This window comes from Cavia porcellus, unplaced genomic scaffold (genome assembly GCF_034190915.1).
Source record: "Cavia porcellus strain 051 isolate PalLab524CR breed Dunkin Hartley unplaced genomic scaffold, mCavPor4.1 scaffold_13, whole genome shotgun sequence".
NCBI classification, from domain to species: Eukaryota; Metazoa; Chordata; class Mammalia; order Rodentia; family Caviidae; genus Cavia; species Cavia porcellus.
Window position 1 is genome coordinate 24,628,267 of NW_026947496.1, and position 13,281 is coordinate 24,641,547.

The following is a 13,281-nucleotide window of genomic DNA, read 5'->3' on the forward strand; positions in this document are numbered from 1 at the left end:
AGGAGGAAGAGAATTGCCTATCCATCTTTTTTTTCTCTTTAATTTTCGTTTTCATTTTTATCTTCTTTTCCAGCAAAGAAGTTTCTTTGCTTTTATGTGTATTTATGCTCCAGGGACAACATTGCTCTAATGGTAATAATGTCTTCAGGGATGATTCTAAGGTGTTTTGCTATTTCGGGTCTGATTCTCCATTGGTTCTAGTTTTCATATTCAGATTTCTCTCTGCTGTTACGCTAATATGCTTCTTTAGGAGCACATCCTCCCCCGCCCAGTATAAGTGCAGACACTGCTTAGAAGAAAGGTTTAATTCTTTCATTTGTGAAGAAAAAAGAACTCAGTCCTAATGATATATTGTCAAGATACAAGGTGTTAGCTTAATGTTTTAGTCTTTGAAAATTATTTTCCTTTTCCCAAACCCACTAGACAGTTTCAGATATAATTTTATGATTTGGTTGTTTCAGGGTGATGCTAAGAATAATAAATGTTTCATTTAAAAATAATTCTAGGATTAGTTTTTTCTATTTTTTCACAAAATTTTGAAAATAAATATGTATTACTGATATAGAGAAAATCATTTTAAGGAACAGGTTTTTTTCAATGTATTTACTACTGCTTTCATAAATCTTTTTACAAAAGGAATATAACAGATTTATATAACCTGCAGTAGGCTCATAGAATCAAGCCATCAAATGAACAATTGAGCCAAGCCATCAAATGAACAATTCTCTTTAGAATGGTTTCAATAAAATGTGCAGCAGTTGGCACATTCGGTAATAAATAGGTACAACCATTTGCTGACCCCCAATTATACTTATTTTTCCAAATGTACTCTGAAAGATAAGTGATAGCAGACTTAAAAAATTGAAATGAAACATCACTGAATTCTTTTATAAAATATACAGTCTTGTGTTTTAAAACAGATTATATGTGTCTTGAAAATAAAATCATATTTTGTTAATTTTACATCTCCTTGACAAAACACCTGAGAAAAACAACTTATAGGAAGAAAGGTTTATTTTGGCTATGGTTGCAGAGATTTGAGTCCATGGTTAGCTGACAGATGAGCGTGGCAAAGGAAATGTGTTTATCACATGGCTGCCAGGAAGGAGACAATGAGAGAGCCCAAGACAGTGGTCTGCTGCTGCTCCTGCTCCTTCTCTTTCCCTTCCTGTTCCCTCCTCTCCCCCTTCCCTTCTCTATCTAGGCCCTCACAGTATCGTGTAGTGTCATTATGTTAAAGCAAGACTGTTCCCCTCAGCTTGCTGACCCACCTGCCAGTTTTCTATGGAAACACCCTCACATATGCCTTCGTAAGTGTGTTTTATTGGTTTCCTATGTGTTTTTGAAGCCATTTAAGTTGATAACCAAGATTAAGTGGTTATGCATGTTAAGTTAGAATTTGAAGAGTTTATTGTGCATACAAAGGTGATCTGGGAGACCTCCAAGCAAAATTTTGCACAAAGTCTGTATCTTTTGACAGTTGTAGCATAACTTTTTGAGCACAAAGGACAAATCTTTTGACCTTTTTAATGATTGGCTACCATATGTCATTTTAAGGTAAATAACTTCTATTTCACTGTTTACTGAAAATTGGTTAAGAAAAAGAACCTGCAGAAAACAGACATGGCGTCTGAATTGGTCAGCTTTCTCCTTGCTGGACCAAAATATCTAACACTCACAGCTTTATGAAAAAGGGGTTTATTCGGCTCACAATTTCAGTGGCTTCAGTCCATGGTTGACTAGCACCAAGACAGGAACATCATGGTGAAGGGGCTTGGTGGAGCAAAACTGCTCACTTCCTGGAGACTGGAAAACAGAACACCACTGAGAGATACACCCTTCAAATCAGAGCCCCCAGTGACCCATGTCCACCTGGGTACCCTGTTTATGATCTTCAGCTATGAAAATCTGCCTGTCAGTAGAGGGCTCCAGGATCCAGTCATCTCTCTAGGAGTTTTTAATCCAGTCAAGTTGATAGTTAAGATTAACTGGCACAGGTTCTTATTCCAGTTACTCTATTTACTGCTTTAAATTATAGACCTTTTAGAAGAGCAAAATGCTGGTTTATTTCATCTGTAAAATAATGTGTTACTTCATCCACAGGATGGATTAACCAGAGTTTTCCAGAAAAATATAGATGTATATACACACATACAGGTGTCTGCATGGAAAAGAAGATGAGGACAGATGAGGAGATTTATAAAGGCAGTAGCTGGCACCTCTGTGGAGGCTTAGAAATTCCACTGTTTTCTGTATACTGGAGAACCAGGAAAGCTTACGGGTGATCCTCGACCTTTGTGGATCGCAGTAGTTTCTGCCCTTAGTGGAGCACATTTCATGCTCCCTCTCCCATCAGTGCCACGCTGTGATGTGCTGACCGAAGTGTTCACAGTTCTCTAATCCCTCTTCCTCCTCCTTCTCCCCCCGCCCCCATTCTGGGACCTCACTCCCTAACTTGTGGTGCCTGCCCCACCTCCCTTGTCGTAGGTTAGATTCCCTGCCTGACTGAGGCTGACCAGTGGCTGTGGTTTTTGAGTAACTGTCTTTGTTTGAATTCGTTTTATCTCCCTACAAACTCTGTAAAAACCTTCGTGAGGCTATCACCAGGGCTCCAAAGTTATGAAGCATGAGCTTCTCCAGCCAGGCTAGCCAAATGAAAGCCTTTCTCCACCTCTCTGGAAATGCATGCTTTGTTCTTTATGGCCATCTGAAAAATTCTGGTATCGTTTTCAACAATGTTGCGGTTGACTCTGAGTCTGAAGGTCTGGGAATCAGAGTTTCTGCTGGCCTACGTCTAGGACTCTGCATGGCCTGAAAGCAGGAGCTTCTGTTTTGGAAGGGAAGAGAAGCTGTAAGTGTTAGCTCAAGAGGTGAGACAGATAATTTCTTTCTCTGCTCTTTTTTTCTGTTTGGGTTCCCAGTGGATTAGATTATGCTCACCCACATTAATGAGGGCAGGTTGTCTGTTTCCATTAAAAAAAGTTCTGTCTGCTGATTTAAATGCTAATCTCTTCAGGAAACACTGCTTAAATACACCTAGAAATAATATTTCACAAGAGCATTATTCTAGCTGGGCATCTTGTGGCCCAATCAAGTCAACACTTAGTATCAGTTATCATTGGCAGTAAAAATGTTGTATAATGACTGACCCAACAATTCTCAGTGGATTAGAATAACAACAAAAAGAAATAACTTCTATGCATCCATCATAGACTGTCAATATACAGATTTTGTCCACTCCAGAATTTAGACTGGGAAAGGAAGGACAGGAGAACTCAGAAAACAATTGGCTATAAATCCCCTCCACATCATTTCTGTCCTTATTTCATTTACTATAGAAAGTCACATACCTAATGTGTTTATATAGAGGTTTATAACTGCTTCAGGGAGAATGTAGTCAGCCCAGAAATAATAAAAATACCTATTCAGTGCTATTCCTGTTTCATGAGATAATTTAAGCTGTTGAGCTGATTGCCTAACACAGAAAATATGCCATTGCCTTCCAATGCAATTCCATGTTTACATGATTGATTCTAAAACACAGAAGATTTTGCTGTCTGCTTTACTTCTCTAATCCTTCAAAGATAATTTGATGTATAATAAGTACTCTTGCTTCTCTGTATCATTTTACATATTGAGTAACATATAACCGAGCAGTTAAATCACCAGACCATTCTTTCTCAACCGTAGTGTATACTGGGTAAGCTAGGTAATAAAAATCCCCAACATGAACTTAAATTTGGATAAGTAGAGCATAAATAAATTATGTAAATACTTTAAAATCTTTAGCATCTGCTTTTCCATTGGGCAGATTAAATATTTATGTCATGTTTAAGAGAACCCAATAGAAGTTTTTCAGCGAATGGTTAATTTAACTGGGATGTCCTTTTCCAATTAAATTGGGCATTTATTGATCTGTCCTTTTCATTTTTAGTAGCTTCAGTCTTTTTTTAATGGAAAAAGGCAGTTACAAGTAGATTATGTTTTTTTGTTTAAAGTACATCTATTTATATCACATGTGGCATTTGGTTCACAGTGGATTTACTAGTGGTTTTGCTCTTCATTGTTTTAAAAGTAACACGGTATTTAAGTTTCGTGACTTGAATGTTTGCATAGATTGGTGCAATCACCACTACAATCAGAATATAGGAACTCTGTTTTGAATCCTTGGCCTTGACAGAGCAGAATAATAATTTAAAAATAACGTGCTGATAGGATCAGTTGAAAATAAATGTATGTATGTGTGTGTCATTAAAATTTTTAGCATTCTGACATGACTATCGAGATGTGTATTTTTATCTTCATAATGTAAAGTCTGATTGCTGACTCTGACACCGAGATGAAGTGGTAATGGTAAAGGAGCACTAAAGATCTTTACATTTCTGTGAAACCTAATTAAAACAGACATTTTTATCTCAACCTATTTTAGCACAAATACTGAAAATGTTAACTCTTTTCAGTTAACAATTTAATTTCCTGTTATGATTAAGTTATAGATCAAACAAATTAGAATCTGTTCACAGTATCCATCCTTTCCATTTGGAACACAAAGACTTCAATGCTACCTTCTTCATTTTCTGATGCTGTTGATGGTAATTTTTATCAAATTGCTGAAAGTAAATGTAAGTATTTGCAATTCACTTAATAGCTATTTTAATGATCTTAATGAAATAAGGGTTGAAATATGTTTCAGGTCTTGTTTTATCTTGGCTTCTTTGACTTTCCAGAGTGACTCTAGAAATGATATCTACTAGAACTCATGCAGTGCTCTTTTAGTTATTTTCTAAAAGTCTATAGGACTTACTGAAAATAAGCAGGCAGACTAATCAGTTGTGCCATGCACTCATTTATACTTTTAACCATAAATGAAGTATTGAAATGTCAAACATTGAGCAAGGAAATAGAGAAATAAAAATAAGCAAGATGTACACTTGGAGCATGAAAATATGTGGTACACTTGCAGGAGGGGGAAATAAGTGTGAGTACAGGTCTGTGTATCCCACTGTGACACTGAGAGTAAAGCAACCAACTGCTTGGGAAAAAAAAGCTAAGCTGAACCAGGGACAGACCTTGGAAACCTCCTGGTAAATGAATTAAGTCAGACACTGAAGGACAAATAGCTCAAGATTTATGCGAGATACTTGGAGTGGTCACCTCCATGGCGACAGCGAGAAGATGGGGGAGGAAGCAGTACAGAGTTGACATTGAATGTGGCACAGTTTCAGTTTGGGAGGATGAACAGTTCTGGACATAAATTACAAGTGATTGTTGTACAGTTTTGTAACTGAACTTAGTCTCACTGAATTGTATTCTTAAAATGGTTAAAATGATAGATTTTATGTTTTGTATATTTTATCACATTAAAACAAAGACTAGGAATTTTTTTTTTTTTTTTTTTTTTGTCTTTTTCCTTTTTATTGGTACCAGGGATTGAACTCACGACTGCCTGCTTGCCAGGCAGGCGCTTATGCCGCTGAGTTAAACCCCCAGCCCCCAAGACAGGAATTTAAAACTCGCACAATATTATATTTCCCATTCTTAAATAGAATCAGCTTTAAAGCAATTTCCATACCATTTACCCATTTTGGCTAATTTCTGCTAAATTTACACATTAAAATGTTTGAGTCAAATCCACATGTACGGGTGAAACTTGCTTTACCACCCTAATCAAACAAACATTTGGAACAGCTAGAATAGCTTTGCATGACATAATGAATTCAATAAATTCCAAACCCTCATGTGTTATTTAATTTTAATAAATGCTATTACACACTGCAAAACTGACAACATGCCTAACTCGTGAACATAGTGAATGAACCAGTCACAAAAGACTACGTAGTGTATGATTAAATTTCCATGAAATGCCTTGGACACTTACAAGGTAGAAAGTAGACCAAGGTGGTTTAGAGCTAGAGCAGGTCATGAAACAGGAAGTAGTGGAGCATTTCTGCTGATGAGGACAGAATTTGTCTAGGGGAGAGATGAAACTGTTCCAAAAGTAGATCATGACAGTAGTTGTACAACTCTATGTATATATTAGAAAAGGTTATTTGATTATTTTGAAAGAAAAAATTGTATAGTATATAGTATTTTAAATTTTTTCCAAGGAATATGGTTTATTTTCTTTCCTTTTTCTTTGAAATGTTTTTTTACTTTATCACATAACTTAGGTTAGCTGAAAACAACATTGTATTGAATAAATTTATCATTTTAAAAATAATATACTTCATATAAAGCTATCATCTCAGAGGACTTTCTGTTAATAACTATCAGTGTGAGTGTAAATGAATCTGAATGCATATATTAACATATTTACTGAGAGATTTTGCTAAGCTAGTAGTATATTTTTATAAAACCAGCTAGCCTTTGATGATTAACTTGATGACAGCATTACAGTAAAAATGAAATCTAGCAATTCTTTTAAAAATTTTCCCCTTGCTGGGGATTTAGCTCAACGGCATAAGCGCCTGCCTTGCAAGCGCGTGGTCGTGAGTTCGATCCCAGTACCGATAAAAAAAAAAAAGACAAAAAAGAATTTTCCCCTTGCATTTTATTGCTTTTTAACATTAAGCTTTATTTCATTCATTTCAGTTTGGTTTTTCTTTAAAGTTTGGGATAAAAACAATAAGATGATACTATCACTACTTTGTAAGAAGAGAACACCGTGTGTAGCATGGGATAGAATAGTCTTATGGTCTTTTAGCTATTCGCCAACCTCATTCCATAAAATTGACATGTGTATTTTAAACAGCCTTGATACATCAAATTTAAATTATAAAGGACCGCATATTAAAATAGATACTGTTGTCTCCCAAATTCCTCAAATACACATACATAGCAGACACCATACAGATACAACCATACCTGCTTCCTGCTCAGACAGCCCTGCTCATGGCCGCAGTTTGTCTCTCAACTAAGTATTAGCGCCTTTTGCTGTCTGCAATCCTGGACCCCACACAGCATTCACAGAGTGCTTCCATAAGGAAATACCTGTGCCTCCAATCAAAGGCTCCATAGACCTTTAGAAATGCAACCCACATTGAGGCTACCTATAAAGTGTCTTTTAATTTTTACTTTTGTATACATTTACATAATTTCCACTTATGTAACAGTTACATACTTACATATTCACTCATATACATTGTATCTTTATATGATATTTGGTGGCTTTGAGCTACATCTGTAGGCTTTTTTGAAACACACATTCACTTAACTAAAGTGAGGCTTGTACTTGTGATCTTGCTGCCTCAGGCTTCCAGAATTTTGGGATTACACGTGTGTGCCCCCATGCCTAGCTGCTTTTTACCTTCCTGATTTACATGTTTGCCTTCATAGCCAAACTGGACTATTACTAATTCCAAATCTATTTTCTTATCAAAAAGTAAATGTATTTTACTTTTATTGTTGTTATTATTCAGTGAAAACATGTACAAGTACACTATATCCTATTAATATATTCAGTTTTATGTTGATTAAAAATACAGGTTTATAAATCCAAAGAAATAAATATATTTAGATATCTTTTTTATGTACGTTGCTATAGCTGTTACCTGTATCTATACTTAAATGTTTTCTAGTATATAATAAGAGCCATTGTGGAGCTCTAGAGAAAGGTGTAAGATATAATTTCCACCCCTGCAGAGCATTTGGTCTTGGAGATTCATTATCACAGTGCCACGCAGAACCAAGTCAACACTTCAGCAACACCAGGGACAGGTTGCTGAGGAGTCATAGCAGAAGAAAGTTTGGCAAAGTGAAGGGAGCAGAGGTTATTCTTAAGCAAGATGCTGAGCAAAAAAAGTGAACAGAAGAAGAAAAAACAAACTTTGTATATAAATATAAACTTTGTCTCTCTAGGGTACATTACCTCTGTTAAATCATGGTTCTGTTAGTGGCAGAAATACTTTAATTAAGGAGCATGTTTAGTTTTTGTGTTTTGGTGCCTACCATTATACAGTTGCAGTGCCTGTAGGATTAAGCTAACGGTAATTGCTGGTGGGAAGGCTGGCTTTGAGAACCAAAGAAGGAAAAAGCCACCACATTCCTCCTGCTTGTTTGCTATCAGCATTTTAATTTGTGCACTGGCATCACTCACAGCCCAGCTGCCCCTGCTACAGGATCCTGTTTACAGTAGGTGGCCACCCTGAGTATTTCCAAGAGAAGCTGCTCTGTCCTCGGGCTCTGAGTCTGGGGAGGTACCCCAGGTTTATGTCATACAGGTCAACAAAGGGTGTCTCGCCTTCACATGGTCATTAGAAAATTTATTGAAAAGTTTTTCTATGAACTGTAAATTCCTATAATCTGTATGAAATTATGTCAACACAAACCATAATTACCTACGAAGGAACAAGATTATCAGGTGTTGTGTAATTTACATCTTGAATGTTCACTACATAGGCATATGCTGGATTATCTTCAAAACTCTTCCAAATATCCCAGCATATCTATAAAGGGCTTAACATTATTATATTTTATATGAGAAATCCAATACATAGAGGCTAACAGCAAAGTTTTATTTTACAAGATGTATGATGCATTATGATGTTATTTCTCACCATAGTAGATACACTTAAAGTTGCTTGAAACTGTGAGTTCTGCCCCTTAGTACAATTATATTTATTAAATGTTTTTGAGAATCTTGAAAACCCTGTAAATCAGAGAATTATAGCTGATAACAAGCATGTTTACTATAGAGTACAATGATAAGGGCTGTTCTGCCTCATACACAGTACATCTTGAGTAAGAAGAGGAGCATCCTGTTAAGTACCCAGTTTAGAAAGTATACTTAAGTATTGAAATTCATTCATTCTGATTCATTTTCTCTTTTTCCTCTCTGTCTCTGTGTCCCGTTTCTACTACACATTAAATTTTAACTCCATTTCCACTGTCATATGAGAGAAGGTATAAAGGATAGCTATTAAGTAATTTTATTTGGTAGTCTGAATTTCTTAGTGAAAAAAATTTTATTTTAAACAAGTAAACTACTACTATGGGGTGACAGATAAGAGTTCATTTCTGTGTGTCCACTTTAGCAAAAATGCTAACGTTTAAGTCAGTGAAAAGAAAGCGGAGAATCAAAAGGCGAGGTGGATCTATGTACATGACTGACTCTTAAAATAATTAAAGAGGTAACTGTATGGAATTGGCAGGTTCTTTGATTCCACAAGATCCCTCAAAATATGATTTTAAGGATGAAATGAGATATCAGATGAGAAAGGTCACTGGACACGTGCAAGTTATTGAAGAGTAGCTTCTTCTTGATGTTTTTATCACTAGTGTTGGTTCTCTTCTCCCCCTCCTCTTCTTTGGTCTTCCCTCTCCCTGTGTCTCCTTGATGGATTACCTGACAGCTTGTACCAGGGAAAGATTAAATTGATCACTTTTCCTCTTGATTGCAAAAATGACTGATACCCTACTTTACCTTTGCCACTCTTTTGTATCCTCAAAGGAGTTTTTGAAACACCATGTTTCCCAGTTTGTTTCACTCAGATTTTCTTTTTTTGACTTTCTATCATAAATTCTTCCCTTCGGCTCCTCCTTGCATGGGCAAATTGGCAGTCTTCATTATCTGGTCATGTGACTTTTGCATACTAAATACTCCAAAACATATGTGACCAGCAATTAACTGAAATGAGAAGAAAGAAACAGTGAGCTGTGGTCTGTGGGTTTCTTTTTGTCTTGAAGTATTTACTTTAAAAAGTGTTGACTTAATCTAAACTTGAAACTTTCCCTATTCAAGCACACAGAATGATAAGGTCTCTGTTGTTCGTTTCAACACTGCGATTCTTCTGCTAATGTAACAAGAAAACTTGGAGGTGAAGAAGGACAATGTTTATTTTGAAGTACTGAAAGATCTTTTTGCTCATTCGACATTACTTGATGTTATTTTTGTTTTGTCATTTAAGAGACACAAGGAACATGAGATAATTCTAGGGAATCCAAGGGAAGGGATACTGAACACCAAGTGTCATCCTAGAATTTTGCAGTTGAAGCTCACTTCAGAGCTTTGATGATGCCTCTGTTTTCAGCGATGTCTGTTTGCTTGTAATTGTAAGTGTTGATCCAAGGGAAACCATTCCCTGATTTATTAAAGCAATGAATGCTTTCTCCTTCCATTTCTTTCAGGAAATGGCGAAAATCCTCAATCATCCTCGGGTCTACGCTTTCCTGCACATCCCCGTCCAGTCTGCCTCTGACAGTGTGCTCATGGACATGAAAAGAGAATACTGCGTGGCTGACTTCAAAAGAGTAGTGGATTTTCTGAAAGAGAAGTAAGTCTTTTAGTACTTAAGAAAATAACCATTGCTTTTTTTCCTCTCTCGAAAGTGTGTGGCAACAACGCACTTACTGCCGCCTCACAATTAAAGGTACAAGAGAGAAGGTGAGACTTAGGAAGTTTTCAAAGCCTGTCAGCTTCCTCAGGCACCCTTGATGTGGTTTTTTCTCTTAGCTTATTTCCTCCTCCACCTGTGCACTGCACACCATTCATTTGTGTGAGCTTGCAATGCTTTCGAAGGCACGGTGAATTGTGATTATTTTTATACCTCATCTTTTAGATGAAAACTGTTTGGTCTGCTTTAAATCTTCTTTAATGTGGCTTTTTGAAACTCTCAGCTGGTCTTCACATGGAAGTAAGGGCCAGGTCTTGTCACTACAAAATAGATAATTTTCTACTGATGAGCCTTTTTGCAGAGGACCGAGGAATGTCTTTCGTTTCATACACTAATCCCTGTAGTTTACTTGAACACTTGTGATTTACCAGGAGGCTTGAGGATTCTATTTTTTTCAAGTCCAAATCACTATTGACCAAAATTAAGGCATATTTACACAGACCCAGGCATGAATGGTAATTTTGTTTCCACAGAAAACACTTGCAGCACCTAATTATGTTCTTCAAAATGCTACTCATCATCACCAAACACGGGATGCCTTCTGTGATTACACAAGGCAGGAAGTAGAGATGCCAGCCAAGGTCACACAGACCTTCAAGTCTAGGGCATTGTTATCCCCCCTGGGAATGTGTCATTTATCTAGGCATATTTGTGGCATGGGCCTTCCTACTTTCCATTTTATTTTCTCTGTTGTTTTTCTTGATTAGGATTCAACTTTTCGTTTCCATCTTCTTGTTTATAATTATGTACCTTTGTACCATGTCGAAGTATTACATGGATGTGATTGCTTTATACAAATTGTAAGCAATTATTTTTTCCACCTTTAATTAGTCACTTATCCAGTGCATGCAATTGTTGTAAAATCTTTTTAGTCTTCTATTTACTTTTTCTTCTTTTCTCATCTTTTCTTTAATCTTTTCTTTCACCTCTAGGCATTTCTTGATTAATCTAACCACCAGAAATAAGGACCCTTAATGTGCATTCAGACAAATACGGCTAATTGTTCAAATATTCAAATCAGCAAATAGAAAATATATTTATTCTGAGATTTCATAATTACAATCATTAAATATATACAGCCTTCAAAGCAGAGAACAGAATAACAACAGATCTTTTCCAGTTCTGAGACGCTTGGATCTTGAGCAGAACTGGTCAAGGCGTTTTTGTGTCTGTCTTTTGCTGACCCATATACCTTCCATGCAATTGTTTAGCTTTTGTAGGCAAAGTTGTATGCTATAAGAATCCTTTATGCTATGTCTTTGGAGAAGAAAATATTTCAAAATTATAAATCAATTGTCAAAGCTGGAAAATTTCTTCTCTTGCATATTAAATCAATAGCAAATAATACACATACTTCAGGTCATGCAATATTTTGTCAAGTGTGGATCTGCATTGTGTCATGCAGAATAAAGGATGCTTTCCAGACCATGGCCATAATGTGATTACATGGGGTTAGGCAATCAGCACCTCTCTTTTTCTTGCATTTGGATGAGTGCCGACTCGATTGTTTGCAGAATCACTGTGGCTAGCTTACCTGCGCAACAGTTTAACAAATGCCAGCCATTCATTGCTCCTAAGAGGGATCTCTCAAATCTTTTGCCTCTTGAACAGTCATGTCCATGAGCTGTGTAGAAGTCAAACAATGGTCACATCAAGTTATTAGAAAATAATCTCTTGCCACTATTGCGGACTAAGCACGGAGACCTTTCTTTGAATTCTGGGTAGCTTTGCTTGACTTGACTATCTGGAGGTCCTAGAGCAAATACTACACCCACTGGCCTCCAGTGTTTCTAATACCACAAATCCCAAAAATCGCTGGAGGAGATATAGGGAGTGCCCGCTCAGACACCCCATCTCACATTCTTCTATCCATAATTTGTTTGAAGGTCTGTGAGATCCTGGAATATGGAGTATGACTCTGGCCAGTTAGCCATCTCCAGAGTATTTTTAAATTAATTGTGCTATGTGTGCAGCAAGGATAGATGCAACCTACTATCTAAGTTCACATTAATAGCTAAGATGTATTCTAAAAGTGTGGAAGTTGGCAGCTATTTTATATAGCAGATAAATGAGAAAATTCCAGCTACCCTATTTATATCCCTGGGATCACATTTTAAGTGATAATTTGACTCTTAGATACTTCATTAGAAATACAAGATTATGCATTTAGTCTATCCTGTTGCTTGTGAAGATTAGTATGCCCATGAGGACAGTACAACCCAGCTCTGTAGTTTAGTGACAAGAAATTTTTCTATCCTGTCGAGGAAGACCATCCATCAAGTGTATAACTTTCTTTTTTTTTTTTAATTTTATTTAAGGAGAAAAAAAAAGCAGAGAAAAGGTACAAGCTATACAGATTTACAGAAAAAAAAATAAACAGTAGGAAATCACTAGTTAATGGATTACACATCGTCATCTTAGAAATAATTGTTCAAGTCACAAAATTAAAGCTTGTAAAGTGGACATTCCAACAGTGAGGCTGCAAACAGTTCTGTTCAATGATCCAACAAAACTCAGTGATATCATTATGTATGTTATACATTTATATATACATGCAGTTATATCGTTTAGAGCACTTTCTTTTCCTCTCTTTTGTACAATGACAATTACACATTTTGGGTTTTGTTGCTCCCACAGTTCTTATTACTTTTTTGGAAGGGAGTAGAACCAAATGTGACATAGCAGAACAGAGTCAATCAAATCAAAAGGGTGGACATAATAGATAATGTAAAAGCATAATACAAGGTGATCAACAATGGTTACCATAATGCCTCCCACTATCTCTAATAGAATTGCCTATATCATCAGTTATAATAAAATTGAACAAAACATTAAAGAACAAAACCGACAAAACGAAAACATTGGAGACATTATAGGTCTTCAAAAGTAG

At 36.3% G+C, this 13,281-nt stretch overlaps 1 protein-coding gene across 4 annotated transcripts in view; it reads left to right on the top strand.

Moving 5' to 3' along the window:
* Cdkal1 (CDK5 regulatory subunit associated protein 1 like 1) overlaps positions 1–13,281 on the top strand; it is a 596,983-nt gene that overhangs the window by 393,610 nt on the left and 190,092 nt on the right. For all 4 annotated transcript variants that reach the window (XM_063259948.1, XM_063259947.1, XM_063259950.1 and 1 more), the window contains exon 10: positions 10,126–10,271. In XM_063259948.1, the coding sequence (XP_063116018.1) occupies positions 10,126–10,271 (146 nt within the window). The remainder of the gene's footprint in view (positions 1–10,125; positions 10,272–13,281) is intronic.